Source organism: Antedon bifida, chromosome 2, assembly GCF_963402885.1.
Source record: "Antedon bifida chromosome 2, ecAntBifi1.1, whole genome shotgun sequence".
Taxonomy (NCBI): domain Eukaryota; kingdom Metazoa; phylum Echinodermata; class Crinoidea; order Comatulida; family Antedonidae; genus Antedon; species Antedon bifida.
This window is the reverse complement of record NC_136227.1, coordinates 36386058-36408170: the sequence shown is the minus strand read 5'-3', so window position 1 is coordinate 36408170 and position 22113 is coordinate 36386058. Positions and strand designations below refer to the sequence as shown.

The following is a 22113-nucleotide window of genomic DNA, read 5'->3' as shown; positions in this document are numbered from 1 at the left end:
CTTTAAATTGAGATTAAAGCTAAAATGCTAGACTATAGTATTTAATCCTTCTCTTGAACCTTTACCCCTGCAATCTGTCTTTGGCTCAGAAAACATGTAAATCTAGCAGACAAGATGTAAAATAACAACCCTTTCAAACTGTTCTACAGACAGTGTGTTTTATGACAAACACTTTCATTCAAAGTCATGTGACTTTGGTAGGATTTTCTACATATTCACATTTAGCTTCTTGTTAATTCCCTTGGCTACACTAGCCTACAATGATTGAAAACCACATCAAATTCTACTGGATGAAATATAAATTTTGTGTTGCTGATGGGGCCCTAAGGAAATACAATAATAAAAGCTTCTGTTGTCATGATATAATTATTTCAAGAATTTTTATTTTGCTGTATAAGTATTTTTTTTTAGAAAATAAGTACAGCTACAAATTGAATGAAATAGTTTTGCTTTTCTATTACTTTTATTGAATGCTGCTTGACATTAATTTGACCTTACTGTAGTTAGTATGAAAGTTCACTGACCAATCATACACTAGAATACTAAAACAGTTATTGACCAATCAGGAAGTAGTAACTAAGCACCAAAAGTTTAGACCAATCACAATCATAAGAAGCATATGCTTCAGTCTTTGATATGAAATTAAATAAGCAATGTTTGAGCAAAAAAAAAGTTCTGTCTGTTATCAAATACTAATCAAAGCAATATCATTTATCCTTATCATTACCCACTGACCAATTATTAATTTTTTTTTTTACCTGATATTGCTTCTTTTGTGTATAGTCTGGTCAGTTTACTCTTAAGGGTAACATAAAGAATAAGGTATGATTGTTTGATAGTTAAGAGGGCAACTTTACTAGGTTAAGTAGTCTGTAGTGTTTCTTTAAGTATTATCTGTCGCCAGAGACAAAGCGATGCATGCAAAACAATAATGACAAACACAACTTTTTTTGGTTTTTTCTTTTTTTAGATTTGGGTAACATACCTTATTTATTTGTTTTTCATAGCTATTAGTTCATAATTTAGTGGTTATCAGAGACTGTGATTCACCTAAAACATGACTGATGAAAATAACCCTAGTTTTTGTATTCAATGTAAATGTCAACATTTCTATTATGTTATAGTAAAAGAATAAATAGCATTACTTTGGAATATTTTTTGTTGTTTACAATTTTGAATAGTGCTATAAATATCATAGTGCATATTGTATATTTGAAAAAAAAACCTCCTTTATGTAGTAAATTATTCATTCTTTCTCATTAATATGTATAGAAGCTGCTTCAGATTGTCAAAAGAATACAAGAGATAGGATTTAATTCTACGGCTATTTTAGATCAAAGTTTACAATCCAATTCCATCTGGTCTGTCATAATCAATTTACATAAAAACATAAGTATTAACTAACAAGTTCTACAATTATAACACAAATATTTGGGATTTGAAACTAAGTTGTTTTAATTAAAATTTCAAGCAGCATAATTGCATAAAATCTTCCATAATTCAATTTCTAATTTATTGGTTACAGCGGATAAATAATCGTTTGTATTTGCCGACAACGGCCATTAAAACGTTGTTAAAATTGATTATTCTGTGTAAACCCCAGAGTAATGGTATTACAAGAACATTATATTTTAATGTAATTATAGCATTATATTTTGGCATTAAAATCCTATTTTGTCGCTACAACTTCGTCTAGTTATTGAGTTTGACATTGAGCAGTAAAAATAGGCCAAGTGTGAGAAAGTCAAAGTTTAGAATATGTAAATGATACAGTTTGAGACTGGTTTCAAGGTAATACAACATGCCTTAAATCATCTTGCATAACTTTACATATAGTGTAAATTGTTAACATATTTATGTTGCTATTTAAATGTTGCCTACAGAATATTTATTTAAAAAAAAATTGACAGATTTAGTTTTGTTGTTTTGTTTCTTTCTGTAACTGCACAGTGTTTCTAAATATTTGAACCTTTATTTTATTGTGTTATTTTGAAAAATGCCCTAAAATGTTGTTAAAGACTATGTTGTCAGTTGTTAATATACCTGTCTGTCATTTTGTGTGGGCTATCACATTTTGTAAGGCAAGGTAAGGTAAACACTTGATTTTTCTCTTCATATGTAAACATTGACAACTATCCACAGTATCATTCTACTTGTTTATTTAAACTTAAATAGCATTTTATAACTGTATACTGTGTGTTTTAAATAAATTTAAATATTAAGTTTTACTGCTCAGACAATACATTGATGATGTAGGCTAGTTCTCAGTCAGTGCAAGACTTTGTAGATGATATCTTTTCTCATTTATGTTGGGATGAATAACCCAATGTATTAAGTAGACTTATAAATACAATAAAATCACAAGTTTATATGTTTTATATAATGAAAAATGGTACCTAATTAATTTTATGCTCCACCATCTGGCGTGTAAATTGTCCATCTTGACCTGAACTGAAGAAATTTCTCATTTTTCAAGATTGAATTTCACTAGCTTAAGCTTTGTTAACTTAGCAACCTTTTCTGACAGAATGTTACATTTGATATTCTTTATGAGATGAACATTCTTAACATTAGGTTGCTTAAGATTCAAATTTGTAATTTTAGAAAAGAAATTCAGCCAAATTTAGTAATCTCAAATTTCTGATGTACTTAGAATGCTACTACTCTAGACCAGTATTCTCAAATCAGTCATGATCCTCAAGTTTTTTTATATTTTTTAAACATGTTTTGGAAATTTCATTTTTATTGCTTTTTGTTAAAGACTGTAGAAGATAATTTTACACTATCACCTTTCCAATTTCACTTAGATATCCAATACTGTGTACTGTAATTGACGTAAAAACAATAATCTAATCCTACAGTCTACAAGTTTACCTAAAAGGAAATAATAAGCCTGTAACCAAGAAGTTAAAGGGTTCAAATGATTCTCCAATTTTGCATTGATGGTAAATAAGCCCCACAAGCCTAGCTCTGATGACAAAGTTTTTCTCTCTAACCAACACATAGTGCCAAACACAACAAGGATATAAATAGTGACCTTTCCATTTACACAATTTACATATGTTGAAAGATCATCAGTAAATTATGGATTTTAAATTTTTGATTAATATGGCATCGTTAAAATGATTCCGGATTTGTATTCTACTTTTTACTGAATAAATTAGTATCACTAAACTTGAAATGACAAATCATATGTATGAAATAGAGTAAGATAGATTACAAAAGGTAATTCTGTTATCTTTTGACATTCAGCATTAAGTTAACATAGGTTCTTGTTTTAAAGGCACATATATAAAACTATATTACTATACTAAGGACATTTATGTTTTATATTTATTTGTCTGTTTGTTCATGTTTATATTTCAAATTATTTAACCAGGCCTAAACTGGAAACATTTTAATTATAAACTACACACATGCTGTGACGTTCATTCCACAGTACCTGACTCATGCAGGTAATGCCTATTGACTGTTTTCTTTATGAGGTTTTCCAGATTAATTGATAAATTTTATGTCTTTATTACTTGGAGAGATTAATTCTATTAGACGTTATGTTCCTTAAAGTAAGTTACCCGTCATTGAAAGAAGAAGTTATTTAATAGTGGATTTATTTACATAAATATGTTATAAAGCATTTAATAGGTTATAAATAAATAGATGAATTTATGGCAATTGCAAACGAAAAAACATAAAATAAAATATTTATAACATTTTTTAATGAATTATTAATAAATAATTAATGTTGCAAAATGTATGAACAGTTTTGAAATGAATAGGCCTCATACATTATGTAATAAATGAAATATTTATTTTTGATTAAGTAAAATCATACATAATCCCATTCTGTGGGATGAGCTTCTTCTAAGTTGGTGATGTGTAATTATTTCTACTAAAAGCAATAATATGTTGTTCTTTGATTATGCATAGAATCTTATTGTAAATGCTTTTTAAAGTCTTCTACTTTTTGTCATTTCATCTTCTTTAAGTTTCCTGGAAATGTTAATTCTAGAATTGCTTTTAGCTTCATATTTATCAGTCTGTGTCAGCACCACAATGTATTATGTACTTTAGCTTGTTTACAGTGTCTTATAGCTTTGCTGAGTACTGCCTACATCAAGGCTAGTCAAGTATGATTAAGGGTATGATAATAAACACAGTAGGAATTTTTTTGCTAATGATGTTCCTTACCTTTATATCCAAGGTTTTATCAATTTAAACATGTTTCTGAGTATCAATTATTCTAAAAGTACTCCATTCCTGATGTGCCTGGCTTTGTAGTAATGTACTAAGGCATTGAATGTTGTAGTAATGTGCTAAGCATTGAATGTTGGAAACATTAAGTAATTTAATTGCAAGTAATAAACCTTACCATCGATGAATCTGGAATAATTTATTAGTCAATTTGAAATATTACTAATTTACTTTCAAGTGTATGACATGATTCTTTTGTAATTCAATTGATATGAAATAAACTTGTGATATCTAAGGGAGTTTCATTCAATGGATTTAGAGAAAAACAAGTTGGGCCTCCTTCAACTTGCGTCAAGTTAGTAGGACTTATAGAGGGCAGCATACTACTTTTCATTTAATTTCACACTGTATTTTCCTAAGTTAAAATTCAAGGCATGTATATGATGGCATTTTTAGTGGAAATGATTATACAATGTATATTTCTTCATGAATTTTTTATTATTTTAATATTAAATATTTATATGATTTTTGAAATACATAACAACAGTTAATTTGTGCTAAATTTATTCTGATTTATTGATGGATTTGGTATTATATTATTTATTCACTGTTTATTCTCTTATTGCAGCTTGCCCTATTGGAACATATAAATCTGAGATTGGAAATGGACCATGTTCTCCTTGTCCAGCTAAGAGCCATGCCGATCATAACAGGACGACGTCATGCACGTGTATCGCTGGTTATTACAGAACAGAATCAGAACCACCATCTAAAGCCTGTACAGGTAAGACTAATCATATATGTTTTATATATTTTTATATTCTATGAAATACACTAAAAGTATATTTCCTTTTTATTGAGGATGAAATAATGTAAATTGAATTGAATATCTACCCTTTTTTCCAGAATTTGCTTAATTTATTACAATAATTATTTTAATGGAATGCAAAAATCCAATCAAGGACAAAACAATCAAATTTAAACTTTTTCTTGAACTATAGTAATCTTTTATTCTCAATTTCTATAATTTAATCAGTATGTTTATGCATTTAATCCATCAAATACCAACCACTTGTTATTCTGACTCACAGCATACTTTCTAATTCTGACTATTTCTGTTTTTGTCTGGCATCATTTATCCGAGTACTGGGAATACAAAACAGAGCTTCTAATAGTATCACAAATAATGTTGTTTAAATTCAAATAAATTCAGTGATTTAAAATGTTCTTTCTCATTTAAATCAAAAATAAAAATGTAAGGTTGATATATATATATATATATATATATTTCAAAGTATATTGGGAAATGTTTTTAACCTGATCTTAAATTTGTCTACATTTTTTGTAAATCAAATTAAGTAGTACAGTAACAAAATGTATAATAAAGTGGGTTTTTTTTGTCACTGCAGTTTATATAACATGTTTCATTTTCTTAACTAAATATTTTCATCAAATGTCTTCAGTGTTGTTTGTGTTTAATGGATAGCTAATCTGAATGTTGCCTAGGGTATCTGCAGATGTGTGTATTTAGCCTTTTCAGTATTTAGTTTAACATTTACATGTAATGTTACCCTATCATGAAATTAATGTTCAAAAAGACTAAGTTAACTAATCAATGTTGACACATGTTTGTTTATCTGATGACCTGACATTTACTTTACAAATTTTTAGAAAATGTATCATCAATCACAGTTGCCTTAAGTTACATTTCTGTGTGCATTTTGTTTCAGGCCAATGGGTCTTAATACGTCAATGCTCTAAGCTAATATTTTACTTCTCTCAGATTGATTTTGTATCAGATTGTTGAAACTATATAAAGTCATGATACAACATTTTGAACTTTGATTCTTTTGATTTGATATAATGTCTTCAATGTATCTGACTTTATGAATGTTATTTCTTATATCAGCTCCCCCAGGACCACCAAAAAATCTTCAAGCAAAGGTCAACAAGGAAACGTCTGTAATCACATTATCGTGGGAACGCCCAAGCGAAACTGGAGGGCGCTCTGATACCAAATACTCTATAACATGTCCACGTTGCCCTAAAGATGTCCACTTTTCACCAAGCTGGTCAGACCTGCTCTCCAATGAGGTTAACGTGAGCCGTTTGGCTTCATACACTCAGTATTCATTTTTCATCTATTCACAAAATGCAGTTTCTAAGTACAGTGATGGAGATGCCAGCTACGCTGTTACAAATGCTTCAACATTCTCTTCAGGTATTGTCAATCATTAGATAATTTAATTTTTGTTAAATTGTTTTCTTGTACATAGGCCCCAGCATTCAACCTTGTACTATACAGTAAAACCCCTTTTTCAAATATGAATTTTAGTTTGATGACATGGGATTTTGCTACCAGCATGCTTCATTACTATTAAATGTTTCCCCGTGACTTTTATGAACGATATACAGTAAACAATAACATTTTCTGAGAAATAGAATACATGAATCATCATATATTATATAACAACCTAAAAGTTTTTTTTATTGAAAGGAGAAATATTTTCAGCAATGAAATATTTGTTCAGAGATCTCAAGCACTATAAATACATTTTTTCACAAATCAAATGTCTTAATAAATTTCAAAGTAATGTGTAAGCTTAAATGGTATGTCCACAAGAATCTATAAAAGGATTTAATTGTCAAATAATTTCTGATCAATTAATCACTGACCTGTCAGCCTGCTCGTTTAACAAATCATAATAGTTATATTGTGTTTATCTAGTGTGTCCATAAATGTACATTAGTGTCTATATTGAGTAACTAATGGCAGATGGATACTGTCCATTGCACAGGTCATACACATTTCTTCAGGTCATTTTTTCACACCTCGTTGCATGCATTAGGCTCCTATCATTTTTAATTATGGAATCTGATACCTATAAATATTCTTATGAATATGGACATTTTGATCAAATTTATAGGTTTTTTTACATTTAAAGGTTAATCTAATTGAATTTTATTATTATGATATCTAGAATAAAAATGTTTTTTAGAATTAAAATTGAATGATTATGGTAAAACACAAACCTGATTATCCATTTCTTTCTGACATTATTACCATTAGCCATACATAGGTTTCAGTACAACATATCAAACTGTAACAAATAATGTTCTGACCTGTATTATTTATAACCTATTGATGTAAATGATGTTACATTTGAATGTACAGAGATATAGCCACGAGAAATAAAGTGGGCCGGGTTTCGCAAAAAAAGGGAACAATCTCTGTTCAAGCCACTGGGTTGCCAAAGTGAAAAAGTTGTTAGGGTTGAAAACTTACCAACCGTACTGTTGGCTACAGCCCTGATATATTTAACTGTCTTCCAAAGAATGACTTGTCTCATAGCTGAAATCTGTGCACATTGTAATTTATATTGTTGGTTTTTATTTTTTATCAAAATCAGTACCATCTGCTGTGAAGAACTTTGAAATCAAGCAAGTTTCTCAAGATAGTGTTGTGTTACGTTGGGATCTGCCTGAATTTCCAAATGGGCAGATCTTGGATTACGAGGTCTGTTACCGTGCAAGCTCTGAAACAATTGAGAAAAGCAAATATTACACTCAGAGTCCAATCAACAGAGAGGTACAAGAAGCAACAATTGACTCCCTAAAACCAGGCATGGAATATGAATTCAGGGTACGTACAATGTCAACTAATTTTTTTTTCTATATTTAGACAAATTACCAAGGATAGCCATAAGCGAAATCATTCACTAAAGGTGGCAATCTTGTTCATAAGACAAACGTATAAACAAGATGCTCTACATAAATAAACAAAGTCTTATTACAAGTCTTTGTGAGTTGTAAATTATCATTAGAAAAAATCATGACAGGACAGGACTTGAACATAGGTATTGGTAGCCAAGCATCGTAACCACCAAGCCACAACTCCTTTCCTCTCTATATGCTCTGATGGAAATGTTCACAAAATTTCTCTAGATACTTTTCCCAGATTATTGTTATGTTTTGATATTAAAAATCACAGCTTATTGTTGTTGTTAACCTACAAAAATATACTACAGGCTATTTCTATCCCAGGTTAGATGAAAAGAAAACACTCACCATCATTTGTCAAGATATATTATAAAATCTTTTTATTCTGTTGCTATGTTAAATATATTAGCTAGCTTTTACTTCGAGACGGTAGATGAGGAAACGGTAATTTTATACAAAAGATTAATATGTGCATGCGTGTAAGCATAGTACATACCGTTCTGTTTCATTATATTTGGTCGATTTAACGTTCGTTCTCCATCTTCCTGAAATGAAAACTTGCTAATTTTAAAGAAAAAAGTGATTATAGTTTTGTTGCACAGGGTTTTCCATACATTTTGACAGGATTTAATAATCAATGTTAAATTTAATACTAAAAGTAATACATTTAATAACTCGTGTATCAAAACATGCTGATAATAAATGTCAAATGTTAGGAGCAATCATGGAGTGAAGAATAAATTGAATATAAAATGAAGAAGCTTCTCACACCTTGTGTGTATGTATTATTTATCTCCATCATGAATTCACATATTTATAATGACTAGAGTCTGTAGAATGTTAATGTTCACAGATTCACATGTGGTTCTGTGACATATGCCTCGTTCGTTAGTCGAGATAGCAATATTACTGCTGGTTTTATTTCCTAATAAATCAACTGGAAATCGTCAGGAGTCGATTAAAATGCATAATTAATACAAAGATTTATCACGACCTGTGATCCAATTTAACTAATGCAACCTGATAGGGTTTGCTAGGGGAAATCAACGATGACATATACAATAACCTATCGAGAGAATGTGTCTTTATTGACAATGTGACGTTACCTACGGCGTAAATGCTGCGTTATTACGATTTATTCGATGTTGACTTAGTACTTAAGGCTATTAGTTGTTTCATTGGTGCGTATGGACATCATCTACAAGCAAATGGCAATATAACCAGCAATCTAGTCTCTAGCTAGTTTGTCTCGTTTTTGGAATTTTGATTAGTCGACACATTATGTTCTGTTGTGATTAATAGCAAACTGTCGTCAACCTATTTTCGTAGCACTTTCCTATTACGTATCAAATGTAACATAAGATTGCCAATACCAATTTTCGTATGTAGACTAATTAGTTACAAAGTATAATTTTCCTTCTTCATCTTTGTTTTATTTGAAACTTATGCAGAAAGATGATATAACGCAGTTGTATCTGTAATTGTAAGCAAATCATATCACAAATATCAACAGTAAACCAGGAATATAATATCTTTTCTGATATTAGATTTTGAAAATAAAAGATTGTTTTTATGAAGTGAAATCATATTGAAATTCATATTTTATTATTGTTATATCCTGTGTTTGCTGATATCATTGTTAGATCAGATACAATTTAAATTTAGCTTGATTGTATAAGCACATACTTTAGGCTTTTAAGTATTGTATCTTCTAAGAACTTAAGGCGTTTTGTATAAATATTTTAATTTATATATTAAGTATACAGAAGAATATATGAATCGATTAAAAATTGGTTATATTTCTATTCCCTAATGATATACATGGTTTGTTGAATATGCGGTTAATTATTCATATCATAATATAAATTACACAATATGACGATTTCATATCATTTAATCTGTATGATGTTGAGGATGAATTTTTAATTTCTTATCCTTCATAAACCTGAATAAATATTTAATACCAAGAATGAATAGTATAATAATACTGTGATTTAAATTTTAAATTCTTTATTAACATTGTTTTAATCTACTTAAATGGTTGTTCAGTTTACAACAGAACTATGTCTACTGTAGCTAGTACCAGATACTAATACTGATCTTTTAGTACTGGAAACCATAGTAATATAAATGTTACTATTTAGTAATATAGCTGTCTATTATAGTAAAATAGATGTACTATTATAACAATAATAGTTTTTCTTTCTAAAAATTGGTTGAAAAAATGTGTTTGATTTCCCAGTATAACTTCTAATTGTTACATTAATTGTTAATGGTCTCGTTGTTATCATTCTCAGGTGAGAGCAAGAACAGAAGTTGGGTTTGGTTCATATTCTGAACCAATCGTTGCTTCCACAACTGGTAAGTATTTACCATTTTTAACATGTTTAAAATCATATATAAATATATTGGTTTTTTTTATTGGGTATCTGACTACATAATTAGTAGTATCATTGTTAAATCAGGGTCTTTGGATTGTAGAATATTTTTATCACCTAAGTTCTAAAAACGTTATCTAAATCGATGATTTAATATTTGTGAATTTTGACAACTTTGAATATAAAAATATACAGAAATATTTTTTCAAATGACAATTTTATAATGCAATAGTTTTCATGAAAAATGTGAAAATTACCGTACACACACATATTCTAAAATATTGCAACAAAATGCCATATTTCAAATTTAATTATGACAAAGTCAAGAAAAAAATAACACTTTGATGATAAAAATCGTGAAAACTGTCATAAAATGATATTGTTTTTGGTTGCTGATATTTATTACACTTAGAGCACCAATGATAACTACTTGGAACCCTCTGGGCATGATTTGATAGACACTCCCAGTCTAATAACTCTTTAGTATTCATGTTGTGTCTTGTTATGCATCCCTTCTGTACCTGTTTACATATCCCCAGGGCTGTTATCCATCCTCCGATGTACATCCCTAGGGTGCATCTCACGACAGAGTAGTTAGAATATGCAATGGGACAATGAGTAATCGCCATGTCAATTCTTGTTTCTAACTGAGGTTGGCAGGATGAACCTTGCCTCTCTGTCTTTCATACATTTGGAAACGTTTTAGACCATTTTGAGCATTTCGTCGCTAAATAAATTCCTTTTCAACATATGCCTTGATTTCAGTACACTGTTCATGTTTAAACAAGCTAGTGATATTTCCATTGATTCACAGATAGAAATATAATTATTTAAACAAAATCAATATGAAACCTTCAATGCATATTTCAAAATTGAGAATTCAGAATTGCCTTTGATTATAATTTCAGAAAGTCTACTGTATATAATTACATTACTTCCATGTTCATTTTACAGCCATATATATAATTGTTGTAAACCAAAGTTCTGCTAATTATTTGTATGTGTTACAATTATGTCTTCTTATTTATGTATAAATAATTATATAATTTATCAGGTCTTGGTGAGGATGACCCAGTGACCATAGCTCTTCTAGCTGGTGGTGTTTCTGCGGTGTTGGTTATCATGGTGTTATGTGCCAGTGTGATTATTCTAGTGTTCTATAAAAAGTAAGTACTGTCATTTTTAACAATTCAAAGCTTTAGTTTGTGAATGATGTCTTAAATCAAAACATGGCTTTGAGACTGTTGATAATGTGCAACTGAATAGCATTTTCTATTTGCTGTACTGACATGAGGAGTACATGTAGTTTCTGCTACCATTTCATTTCTTAATACTTCCTTATATTCATTTTCCACACTAACTGTACAATACAGAATTTATTTTAATTTGTGTGATATTTGTTGATCACAATTAGGAGGAAAGTGAAGGAGCCTGTTTACATATACCAACAGATGATCCCAGGAGAGCATGGGTAAACATATATTGACATGTAGTAGCTCCTTCTGTTGTTTTCATCCATACACTTTATTTTACAATACAAGCTTGTTGGCAGTGACTGTTGTTGCACTAAAGCCTGGTTCCCCACTAGAGAAGCAACACAAGAACATAGACGCAACGCAAGCGAGTTGACCAATGACAAGCGACAGTTTAAATATTTATCGCTTGTGATTGGTCAAATCACTTGCGTTGTGTTACGTCTCTAGTGAGAACCAAACTAGTAACCTGGTTTACAAAATACCTAACCTGGTTTCTATCTTCTAAATTCTATGATCATTATTTTTTATTTTGATGAAAATCATTCATTTGCAACAATCTGCAGATAACTTATCTAAGATTAATATTTTAGAATCATCAGTTTGATGGTTTGTCTATCGTTAAATGTTTTATCATCAAATTTGTGAAATTCAAAATCTAGCAAATGTGTGGCAGGTCAAGTCAACAGAGGCTGCAAGCTTGTACCACTTTAGTCTCATCATTTTATGGTCATAGCGTTCTTAACTTTTAGTTTTATTTTCAGTTTATTCACACATTTCTTTTTTAATTCAAGCTGAAATTCCCATTTTTGCCCAATCATAATGAATATTGAAATAAATGTACATTTCATATGTAGTCCTTCTATTCATTATTTTTGTATGCCTATCATATTACTATTATTTTATACAGCAAATCATCTAAAATAAAATTAAAGTTGGTATATAGGTACAGTCAAATATGGGATTTTCAGCTTATTACAGTACTTATTTTGATTTTACTTTTGGCATTCTTATTGTAGACATTTTATTTTCTATAGTTATTTATTTAAAGTACAAACAAATACTTATAGTATATTATTTATATATCATGGTGAACTTTTTGTGAATTAACTTATATTATCATTTATTTTAATTGTATAACTCAAAGAATGGTCACCTATAAACTACTAGAAATATTAATAATCATTTTAATATTTTAGAATGAAATTTAACATTATAATTTAAAATATTTAATCACATTTTAAAATATAATACTATTCATTGTCTTCTCTCTTTTGTCAGAATTTTCATACAGCCAATCCAAAAATAAATTTATAAAGTATTACCAAATACCAGCAAATTCCTATTTTTTTCTAATTTACGGGTAGATTTTCAAACACAACCATTTATTATAATCCTGTTCTGAAACAAGTATGCCCAAGATAATGTTCTAATAATAATGTCATATTGTGCAATGAGGTACAATAAAATATGTTCAGTTTGTGCATATGTTTTGGGTTTCAATTTTTGAGTTTTAATTTTTTTTTTTTTGAGGAGAAGGGGATTCAATATGTTTTTAATGTTTTGCATGAGATAAATATTTCTGCATGAAAACAGTTTTTTTCTTATCCCCCTTTTTCCTATAAATGTCAATTATTCATAGAGGTTTAACTTCAAGGACTTCTTTGTTTAAAATATATCTTTAAGTGAGCAAAATATTATACAGGTGTCAGGATTTTCTTCATTTCTGTCAACATTCTAATGTTTTATAGATTTTTTCAAATTGGTTTGCTTTTTATTTGAAATTCATAATCTCTATAGTGCATAATTTGTTTCACCTTAAAAATATTATCTGATGGTAATAATTGCTATACTTGCTTTGGGAAATTAACCATTAACGCCATTTATAATCATTACTGTCTTTTTAGAATCATTATATAATTTTCCATTCAATAATTCAATCCTTAACTGAAATATAGGATATTGAATAATACTAAATCTATGTGTTATTGCAATATTATCTCAACATAACTTTCTTTTTTAATTATTAAAAGGTCAAAACATCTCAACAACAAACATTACTTTTTCATGAGTGATAAGGCTTACAACATTCACCATTTCAATTTAAGATACAGTATATTTTGTGCCTAGCTTACCTGGATAAACTGACATTAACCTATTCTCTCCGAGAAGAGAGCTACAACTCGAATATATACAATTTTATTAAACACCCCAGATAATGGTGCATTCCATGAACCCTCAAGTGGGAGCATCCCAACACACAACCATCATAATTTCTTTTCTAGACATGGTAGAGGTAACAATCTACAACATATTAGAAGAAAACATTTGGCAACCAATACACTCATTATTGACAACGTTTTTTACCTCATTACTCCCAGACCTTGAACTCATAACATTATGTGTTAAAATTAGTACCTCAACCAGAACTTTAACTTTATGTGACAAGATTTCCATAAATAATTACACTGAATAAAGTCATGAGAATCACATGGCTGTGACAAGTTAACTTTGATCAACTTCATTGCCTTATGACTCATAGATTAGTCAAGAAATCCTAATCAACTTTTTCTTCACAAATTACACGGATAAATATGTAAATTTAGATGATTAGCAACATGAAACAAAGAACTTCTTTTTTTTTTGCTTTTTAATAAAAGTTTAATCATGCAGTATGCATAAGGAATGTGATAAAACAAAGAAGCACATTTTGTATCTTCAACTGACTTTTCTAGAAAGAACATAATAAGTTAATTATTGATAGTAATGATAGATTATAGAAAACATGTTAATTATTCATTATTTTATGAACTAATATTTTACAACATCGATTTTAAATGACGAATAAATGATATTTTTTATTTATTAAATTATTAAAGCAATTTTCATTATCTAATGATTATAATTGCATTAGTCAGTAGATGAAAAATTGGTTAATCGAATTTGACTTATTAATTGCTAAATATGCCGTGAAGTTTTTACGAGCATTTTAGCGTCAGACGTAATTTGATATCGAACATTTCTAATGAGTTAATGTTCTAAAGAATCATGTTGCAAATAAAGTTTTTTTTTAATTAAAGAAATAAGTTAAAAATTATTTCAGAATTCTCATAGATTTAAGAAAATATTGTTATTATTGTAGAAAATTTCAATAAAATTGAAAAAAAAACAATGATAATGACAAAAATGAAAATTGTAAATCATTGTTTAGTCATAATGCTTCGTTGCTTCAAGTTGAGTTTAAAAAAGAATAAGTGTGCCTTTTTTATTTATTATACTGTATTCTTTATCAAGTGAAACAAATTTTATAGCTTCTTTCGGTAAATTCTTCTCATCCGAAAGAAATTAAATGTTGAAATGATGATTGCGGCTAGATGTTAGAAACATCCAATCTCCCCATCCACCTATTCTTCCCAGTCTTAAAAGAATTATGATTTGTTTCAACATTTAATAACAGTAAGATATTACTAAGGCATTTTATTGCTATTGTCTTGTAAGCATACCCTGGGGGTTTGTTAATAGGTAAAAAGTGTCTTTGATTCAGATTTGACTTGTAATATGTCACATTAGTTATTTATGATTCCTATAGTATATCAACTTATGGTTTAATATTAGATATATGCATAGTTGAATATCGACGTTTAATAGCTCTTCTTCTTCTAGTTATAATTGGAACATTTTTATTGTTAAATATTATATTTTCTTTGTAATGTTTTTTTACCTTGTTAATGTTTCTGCTGAATAATGTATCTACTAAATCTGTAATCCACTTTTAAATCAGTACTGAGATAAAAAAAAAAGACAGTGAGCGAATAAATAAAACATATTGAAAGTTTAGAATGAGAACTTAACAGAACTTTAAAGGAATATAAAGTAAAGCTTCAAAGTGCTGGAGAACGGAGCAGTGTAAATGGTTCCTCTGCTTTTCTTCCTTTTTGGGTTATTTTAAGATATTTTATGGATCATATTGTGTGTAAAGCGCTTAGAAGCCTTGTATTAGGTTCTATATAAGAAATAATAATATAATATTATTATTAATAAGTCTGAATTAAATAAAAGTAGTATCATTAATTGTAACTGAAACTCGAAGACACTTGAATGCTAGAATGACCTCTGCTAATAAATGCAGTATTGGTCAGTTCAGACTTCTGCTAATAAATGCAGTATTGGTCAGTTCAGACTTCTGCTAATAAATGCAGTATTGGTCAGTTCAGACTTCTGCTAATAAATGCAGTATTGGTCAGTTCAGACTTCTGCTAATAAATGCAGTATTGGTCAGTTCAGACTGCTTCTGATTTACATTCTATAGTTGGACCCAATACATCATCCGTGAATCCGCATTCAAATTTAAACAGTGCTGTTGCATAACAACTACAACAGAGATACGTCTAGAATACATATTAACTGTCAATGCCATGGATTCAAGTCAATTTTGTGATTGGCATCTTGCTGCCAGCTATTATTTAAAAAACGAGACATATTTAGCCATTGCTAAAGGCTGGATTTCTAATGACATATTTGTTAACATTTTCATTACTTTTTTAAGTAATTTGAGAAATGTGATATGGTAATATGTAAAGAGGCATTAAGGTGTCGTAAACAAAATTAGCTTATACCATTTTTGACAAGATTTATTCCTTTGATGAGTAATGTATCACTTTAATTCAAGCTTACAGTAATTTGATTATTACAAAATGTACTAACGCAGTTTTTGTTTCGATACTTCTAAACTTCATCTAAATTAAATTCACCTACAATTGCATCATTGTGTTAATATTTTCATTAACTCTATCATCCTACATCCTTGGATCATACCAATACATCTTAAATTCCATCCTCACACCATCTTTCTATAATGTAATATATCTGAATTTGTTTCAAGGGAATCATTAAAATGTTGACATGTTTAAACAAATGTAAAGACAGTGTGCTATATAGTGAAATTTAAAACATTCTGTTCTTAATATACTCTGGATGACTCATATCTTTTATATGGCTTTCTTTATTAAAGCCTATTAATCCATTCCACTGCAAAAAAAATGTTTGAAATGTTTATCTAAATTTGTTTTGTTTTTCAACAGACAAAAAGAAATGCCTGCATTGACAGAAGGGTTGGTTTATACAAATGGAGAAGGTAAAACATCAAAATGTTTTCAACTTTCAAAGTAAATGGTGATATATTTAAACATTTTACTTTACAGCTTTTTATTAATTGATACTATTTTGATTGCAGTTATTTTACCAAAGATGAATGGGCCAAGAACATACATTGATCCAAAAACATACAGTGACCCAGACTTAGCTGTACAAGACTTTGCCACTGAAATTGAAGCATCTAAAATTAGCATTGTAGAGGTGATTGGAGGCGGTAAGTTGTCATATTCTATGATTTATGAAATTCCTGCTAGAATGCAATATGTATAGGCTGTACAGAAATCTTAGTTTATTTCACCAAAACAATTCTGCTGAAACAAGATTTTTATGCAGATTCTGAATCGGGATTTGGTTGATAAGGTTTCAACCTGACCACTTTTTCACTTTGATAACCTAGTGGTTTGCGACCACCCCACCACTTTATTTCTCGTGAATTAGTGCTGCAGGTGTTGCGTCAAGTAGCTAAGTTAATCGGTCAGATGTTTGCCCTACTGTACTTACTTGTGAAATTTTCTCACAAGTATTCTTAGATGTACTCATCATCAAGTACAATTCATCAGGAAAAAAAACATTTGAAAATTATTTCACATAACACAGAATCATTTATGTCATTTATGTGTCAATTGTTTAATTTCTGAAATACTTTGTTTGTTTCAGGTGAATTTGGTGATGTATGTAGTGGTTACCTGAGAATGCCTGACAGTACAACTCGTAAAGTGGCAGTGAAAACCCTTAAACCAGGGGTTTCAGAAAGTGATAAGATTGACTTTCTCACAGAAGCATCCATTATGGGCCAGTTTGATCATCCTAATGTTATACGTCTGATGGGTGTTGTCACCAAAAGTGAGTAATCTTTATTATTAAGCTCTGTCTACACTATCAAACTAGTTTGACACAAAATGTGTGATGTACCCATATATGGTAGTGATATGCTTAAATATGGTAGTGATATGACATCATCATGTCCATATATGATCACATTTAGTTGTCACATAAAGTTTGATAGTGTAGGCAGAGCTTTAGATAATCTACAATTTGTTTACTTTTTAAAATTAAATACTTTATGTTATCACTTTTTTATTAGCTCGACCAGCAATGATAATCACAGAGTTTATTAAAAATGGTGCTTTGGATCAGTATCTGAGGGTAAGTGTACAAAACATTGTTGTTCTATATTTTGTTTTGTTGAACAGATGGTGATGGAGTTTTAATGTTTATTTCTTGGTAAACTGTAGTATAATGAAAGCAATAGATATTCATATATTCTAAACAAGAACTGCTTGATTTATAGACATTGACAATAAGTTCTTGTTTGTTCAAAAAGGAAAATGATGGGCAGTTGACAATAACGCAACTTGTTCAGCTTCTACGGGGTATAGCATCTGGCATGTGCTATCTTGCTGAGATGAACTTTGTACATCGAGATTTAGCTGCACGTAATATTCTGGTTGGTGAAAAACTTGTTTGTAAAGTCGCTGATTTTGGTTTGTCACGAAGCAAAGAGGAAGGAGCTTATGAAACTAAGGTCAGAGTTCAATTACACTTTCAATCAAATTACTGTATCTACCATTTATTCATATCATTCTTAACTATTTGTTACCTATACTTTGTTACATATACTGGTGCTAAAGTTAATTTTCTCAATGTTTCAATATTATATTTTCATTTCAATTTTAGAAAGGAGGAAAGATTCCAATTCGATGGACTTCACCAGAAGCTATTTCGTATAAAAAGTTTACATCTGCCTCAGATGTCTGGAGTTACGGTATTCTGATGTGGGAGGTTGTATCATTTGGTGAAAGGCCATATTGGAATTGGTCCAATCAAGATGTACGTTAGTTGTAGTGAATAGATTTGTTTAAAATTGCTTGTTTAATAGAAAATCATTATTTTCTCCACTTTTGTTTGCTACAGTATGTAAGACTTTAAAGGAATTTAGAATTCTAGTATATCTGGAATATATATATTCATATATATATAAGTAATAAACATGACCATGTAGTAAATTGAAAAATCAGAATGAGAAAAACTTTAAAATGACTTTATCTTAATCTTCTTGTAATTTGTTAAGGTTATTCAAGCAGTTGAGAAAGGGTATCGTCTGCCGCCACCTATGGATTGTCCTGAAGCCCTACATCAGCTTATGCTGGATTGTTGGCAGAAAGATCGTCTGCATCGACCAACCTTCGCAACAATTGTCTCAATTTTAGAAAGAATGATTCGAATGCCTTCAACACTTTCAACAAAGGCCAGAAGGTAGTGTCACGTTAAAATATTTATTTAAAAGTGCTATGTATCTATAGGATTGATTTTCTGTAAATAAAAATAAAAAAATTAAAATATTTTATTGTATCTATCACATTTTTATTAACACTGTAACATTAATCATGCTTTATGACTCTATTTTTTGCAGAGAAAGCCTTACACACGCAGCGCCTCAGCTGAGTAAGATACAGACGGTGGACGACTGGTTGGACAGTATCAAGATGAGCCGTTACAAAGAAAACTTTGCTGACGCAGGATACTTTAAACTCAATGAGATTGCGCACCTATCTCACAGTGACCTTCCAAGGTTAGGAATCACACTCGTAGGTCACCAGAAGAAGATAATGAAAGGTGCCGAAGTAATCCGGTTACATATAGACCAGATAGAAGAAACCTTAGTGTAGCATAGTTAGTGTGTAAATTGGCATGATGGAGTGAGTGAGAGCATACTAAAAGTTTGGTGCTTGAAAAAGTCGCAAGTACAAACAGGTTAACAGAATATTGTGTAGGCTATTATTTAATCAATAATTGGGCCAAAAGTTTGAAAACATACAACATGGAGGTATAAAAATTGTATACCACCATGATACAACATAATGGACTAGAAATTGAATACACTTGTGTGTAAAATGTATTATGACACAAACAATATGTCATGATACCTATTGGAACCAAATGTTGTTACACATTACAACCAGTTTGCCTTCTGTTAGTATTATATGTGTGTGTAAAGCTCTGTCTACACTATCAAACTTTATGCGACAATAAAATGTGATGTGCCCAATATGAACATGATGATGCCATATCACTACTATATTTGGGCATATCACTACTATACTTGGGTATATTACACTTTTTTGTTTGGTAATGTAGACATAGCATAAGAATTGACAGTATTGAGAGCAATGGAAGTAATTTCCATGTGCTAAACTATCCCACCAATTTATAAAATTCATTCCATATTATATAACACTCTTTATGTTGAATATGTTAGAGGATATTGGATAAAAAAACATTAAATCAGTTACCTTTAAATAACAAAATGCATTATATATTGTAAAACATCCAATTTTTGTTTTTAATTCATATTATATTTAGTAATATATTAATGAATAAAATTAATCAATTATTAATATATTATTAATTTAATATTTTTATTTTATGTACAGTAAGTCTTTTGTGTGTGAATTCAACACCAATGGGATAATTATTTTGAACGGTTATAATACAATGACATTTGAGTTTATGTAAAATATGTACAGTGCTTTATGATTACAAATAGTGTATTATGTTTCAAGTAATGTTCAGGGACCATGTTATATAATGTTAATTTAATGAGTGGCTATAGCACATTAATGTAAATAAAAAAAGTTTTAAAATGCTATTATTATTTCCAATTGAAGACATATGGTATGTTTTCATTTTATGTACATATATGTAATGTACATAATAGTAATCACATTAAAATTGTGTATTTTAAAATTATACATGTTCAGGGATAATGTTCTTAATGTGTGCTGAAATAAGAATATTTTTTATGTAGGAACATTACGTTTATTTTTTGTTAAAATGTATCTTATCCTTCCCTTTGATTAGAAAAATAATATTGCTTATAGTGTTGGCGGTTTAATGTACGCAACTTGCCAGTTTTGTAATGATCTTTCTAAATCAAATCCAAATTATTATCTAAGATCTAATGCTGCTTTTCATGAAATATTACATTTCGTACTTAAGTACAGCTGCTTAGCATGTACAGATAAGTGTACAATAAAACGTGCAGGGCAGATTACTGTTTTAAAGATACATATAAACCCGCCGTTCATAGTTAAATGTACCTTAAAAACTTATTTTTAAAAATCCATTTTGCAACATTCATTTCTTTAGTTAGGACATGGAGTTCCTAACTTATTTCTCCATGGTTAGGATTAACAGTGATTAAAATGGTAAAATGTTACATAACTTTTAAAATGTTTGCCATTAATGTCTTTGTTTTTAAAATTGCTGTTTGTACATAATGTAAACATAAATTAGATTGTTTACTGCGCAAACCTGTACTGTTAATGCTATGCAAATGTGATTTGTCTAAGTAGACCATGTGTTGTGAGTAAACACTGCGTAAATCCTAATCTACACGAATTCAAGTTTTGTTTTTCTCTTATCACAATTATAGTACTGTACTCCTATACTAGCGCCCAATTATAAAAATTAATAACAATAAAAACAAAGCATGTTTTAATTAGCTAAATAAGTTAGTAGCTAATAATTATGTAGTTTAACAAAATCTAGAAATGTTTGGAAATCGAAATCACTTAGCTTTCTTCATGTGTTCAGTTGAAGAAATAATATTTTTCAAAACCTTTTCAAAACTTGTCAATTTCCAGTCTGAAATCCATTAAAACGTAACTAGTAGAAATAGGGCGCACATCTTTTATAGTCTTGATCTTATTATACAAAACAAAGATAAGCTGCAAATTAAATTAAATAGTGTTTTTTTAACAAAGCTTCATATTTATATATATATATATATTACATTAGTTCCTTGTTTTCATTTTCTCTGCCAAAGTTGTAATTGTACAGGACATTTAAACGAAAAAAACTAACCATCGAAGTTCTTTTCGGATACAAGGCTAGAGATTAACTGCGCATGTGTATAAACTCTCTATACACCATCCCGGCGTTCATTATCGGGAACGTGTTCGGTAGATGTAATCGTCCCGAAAAGTTCTATTAGACGTTTAGCAATGTCTAATAATAATTAATCTCACTCTAATTAAAAACTTTTAAGGCCGACATTTGTTGAGTTATTGTAATAATTTAGTTTGTTTGAAACAGTTAACTAGATAAAATTATCATAAAAGGGATCACAATAAGTTATAAGTTCGTATTTATATTTTATGTTAGTGTCAGTATTACGATATGAAAAGAACGTATTGTTTTAAGATGTATGTGTCTGTAAATAATTTGTGAAATCAATAAATATTATTGATTCCAAAAAGGATCAAAATAATAACTTTCATATCGGCCTACATTTATCGTTTGGATGAAGTCTGTTTATATCAACGTTTATTTTGCGCATGCGTAAAATGACTTTTCGACTCGACATCTAAACACAACAACGCGTCCACTGTATCCAATTATACAAAGCAATTGTA

General features: G+C 29.6%; 1 protein-coding gene across 2 annotated transcripts in view; it reads left to right on the top strand.

Moving 5' to 3' along the window:
• The window catches only part of LOC144834938 (ephrin type-B receptor 1-B-like), a 64605-nt gene extending 42628 nt beyond the window's left edge, over window positions 1-21977 (top strand). The window contains exons 4-17 of one of the 2 annotated variants that reach the window (XM_078689930.1): window positions 4820-4975; window positions 6101-6412; window positions 7602-7834; window positions 10209-10272; window positions 11344-11455; window positions 11704-11760; window positions 16624-16676; window positions 16776-16910; window positions 17354-17539; window positions 17781-17842; window positions 18021-18221; window positions 18374-18526; window positions 18768-18952; window positions 19110-21977. In XM_078689930.1, the coding sequence (XP_078546056.1) occupies window positions 4820-4975; window positions 6101-6412; window positions 7602-7834; window positions 10209-10272; window positions 11344-11455; window positions 11704-11760; window positions 16624-16676; window positions 16776-16910; window positions 17354-17539; window positions 17781-17842; window positions 18021-18221; window positions 18374-18526; window positions 18768-18952; window positions 19110-19365 (2165 nt within the window). In that variant the 3' untranslated portion in view covers window positions 19366-21977. The remainder of the gene's footprint in view (window positions 1-4819; window positions 4976-6100; window positions 6413-7601; window positions 7835-10208; window positions 10273-11343; window positions 11456-11703; window positions 11761-16623; window positions 16677-16775; window positions 16911-17353; window positions 17540-17780; window positions 17843-18020; window positions 18222-18373; window positions 18527-18767; window positions 18953-19109) is intronic. The other variant, XM_078689932.1, reaches the window with a different exon arrangement.
• The last annotated feature ends 136 nt before the right edge of the window (window positions 21978-22113 follow it).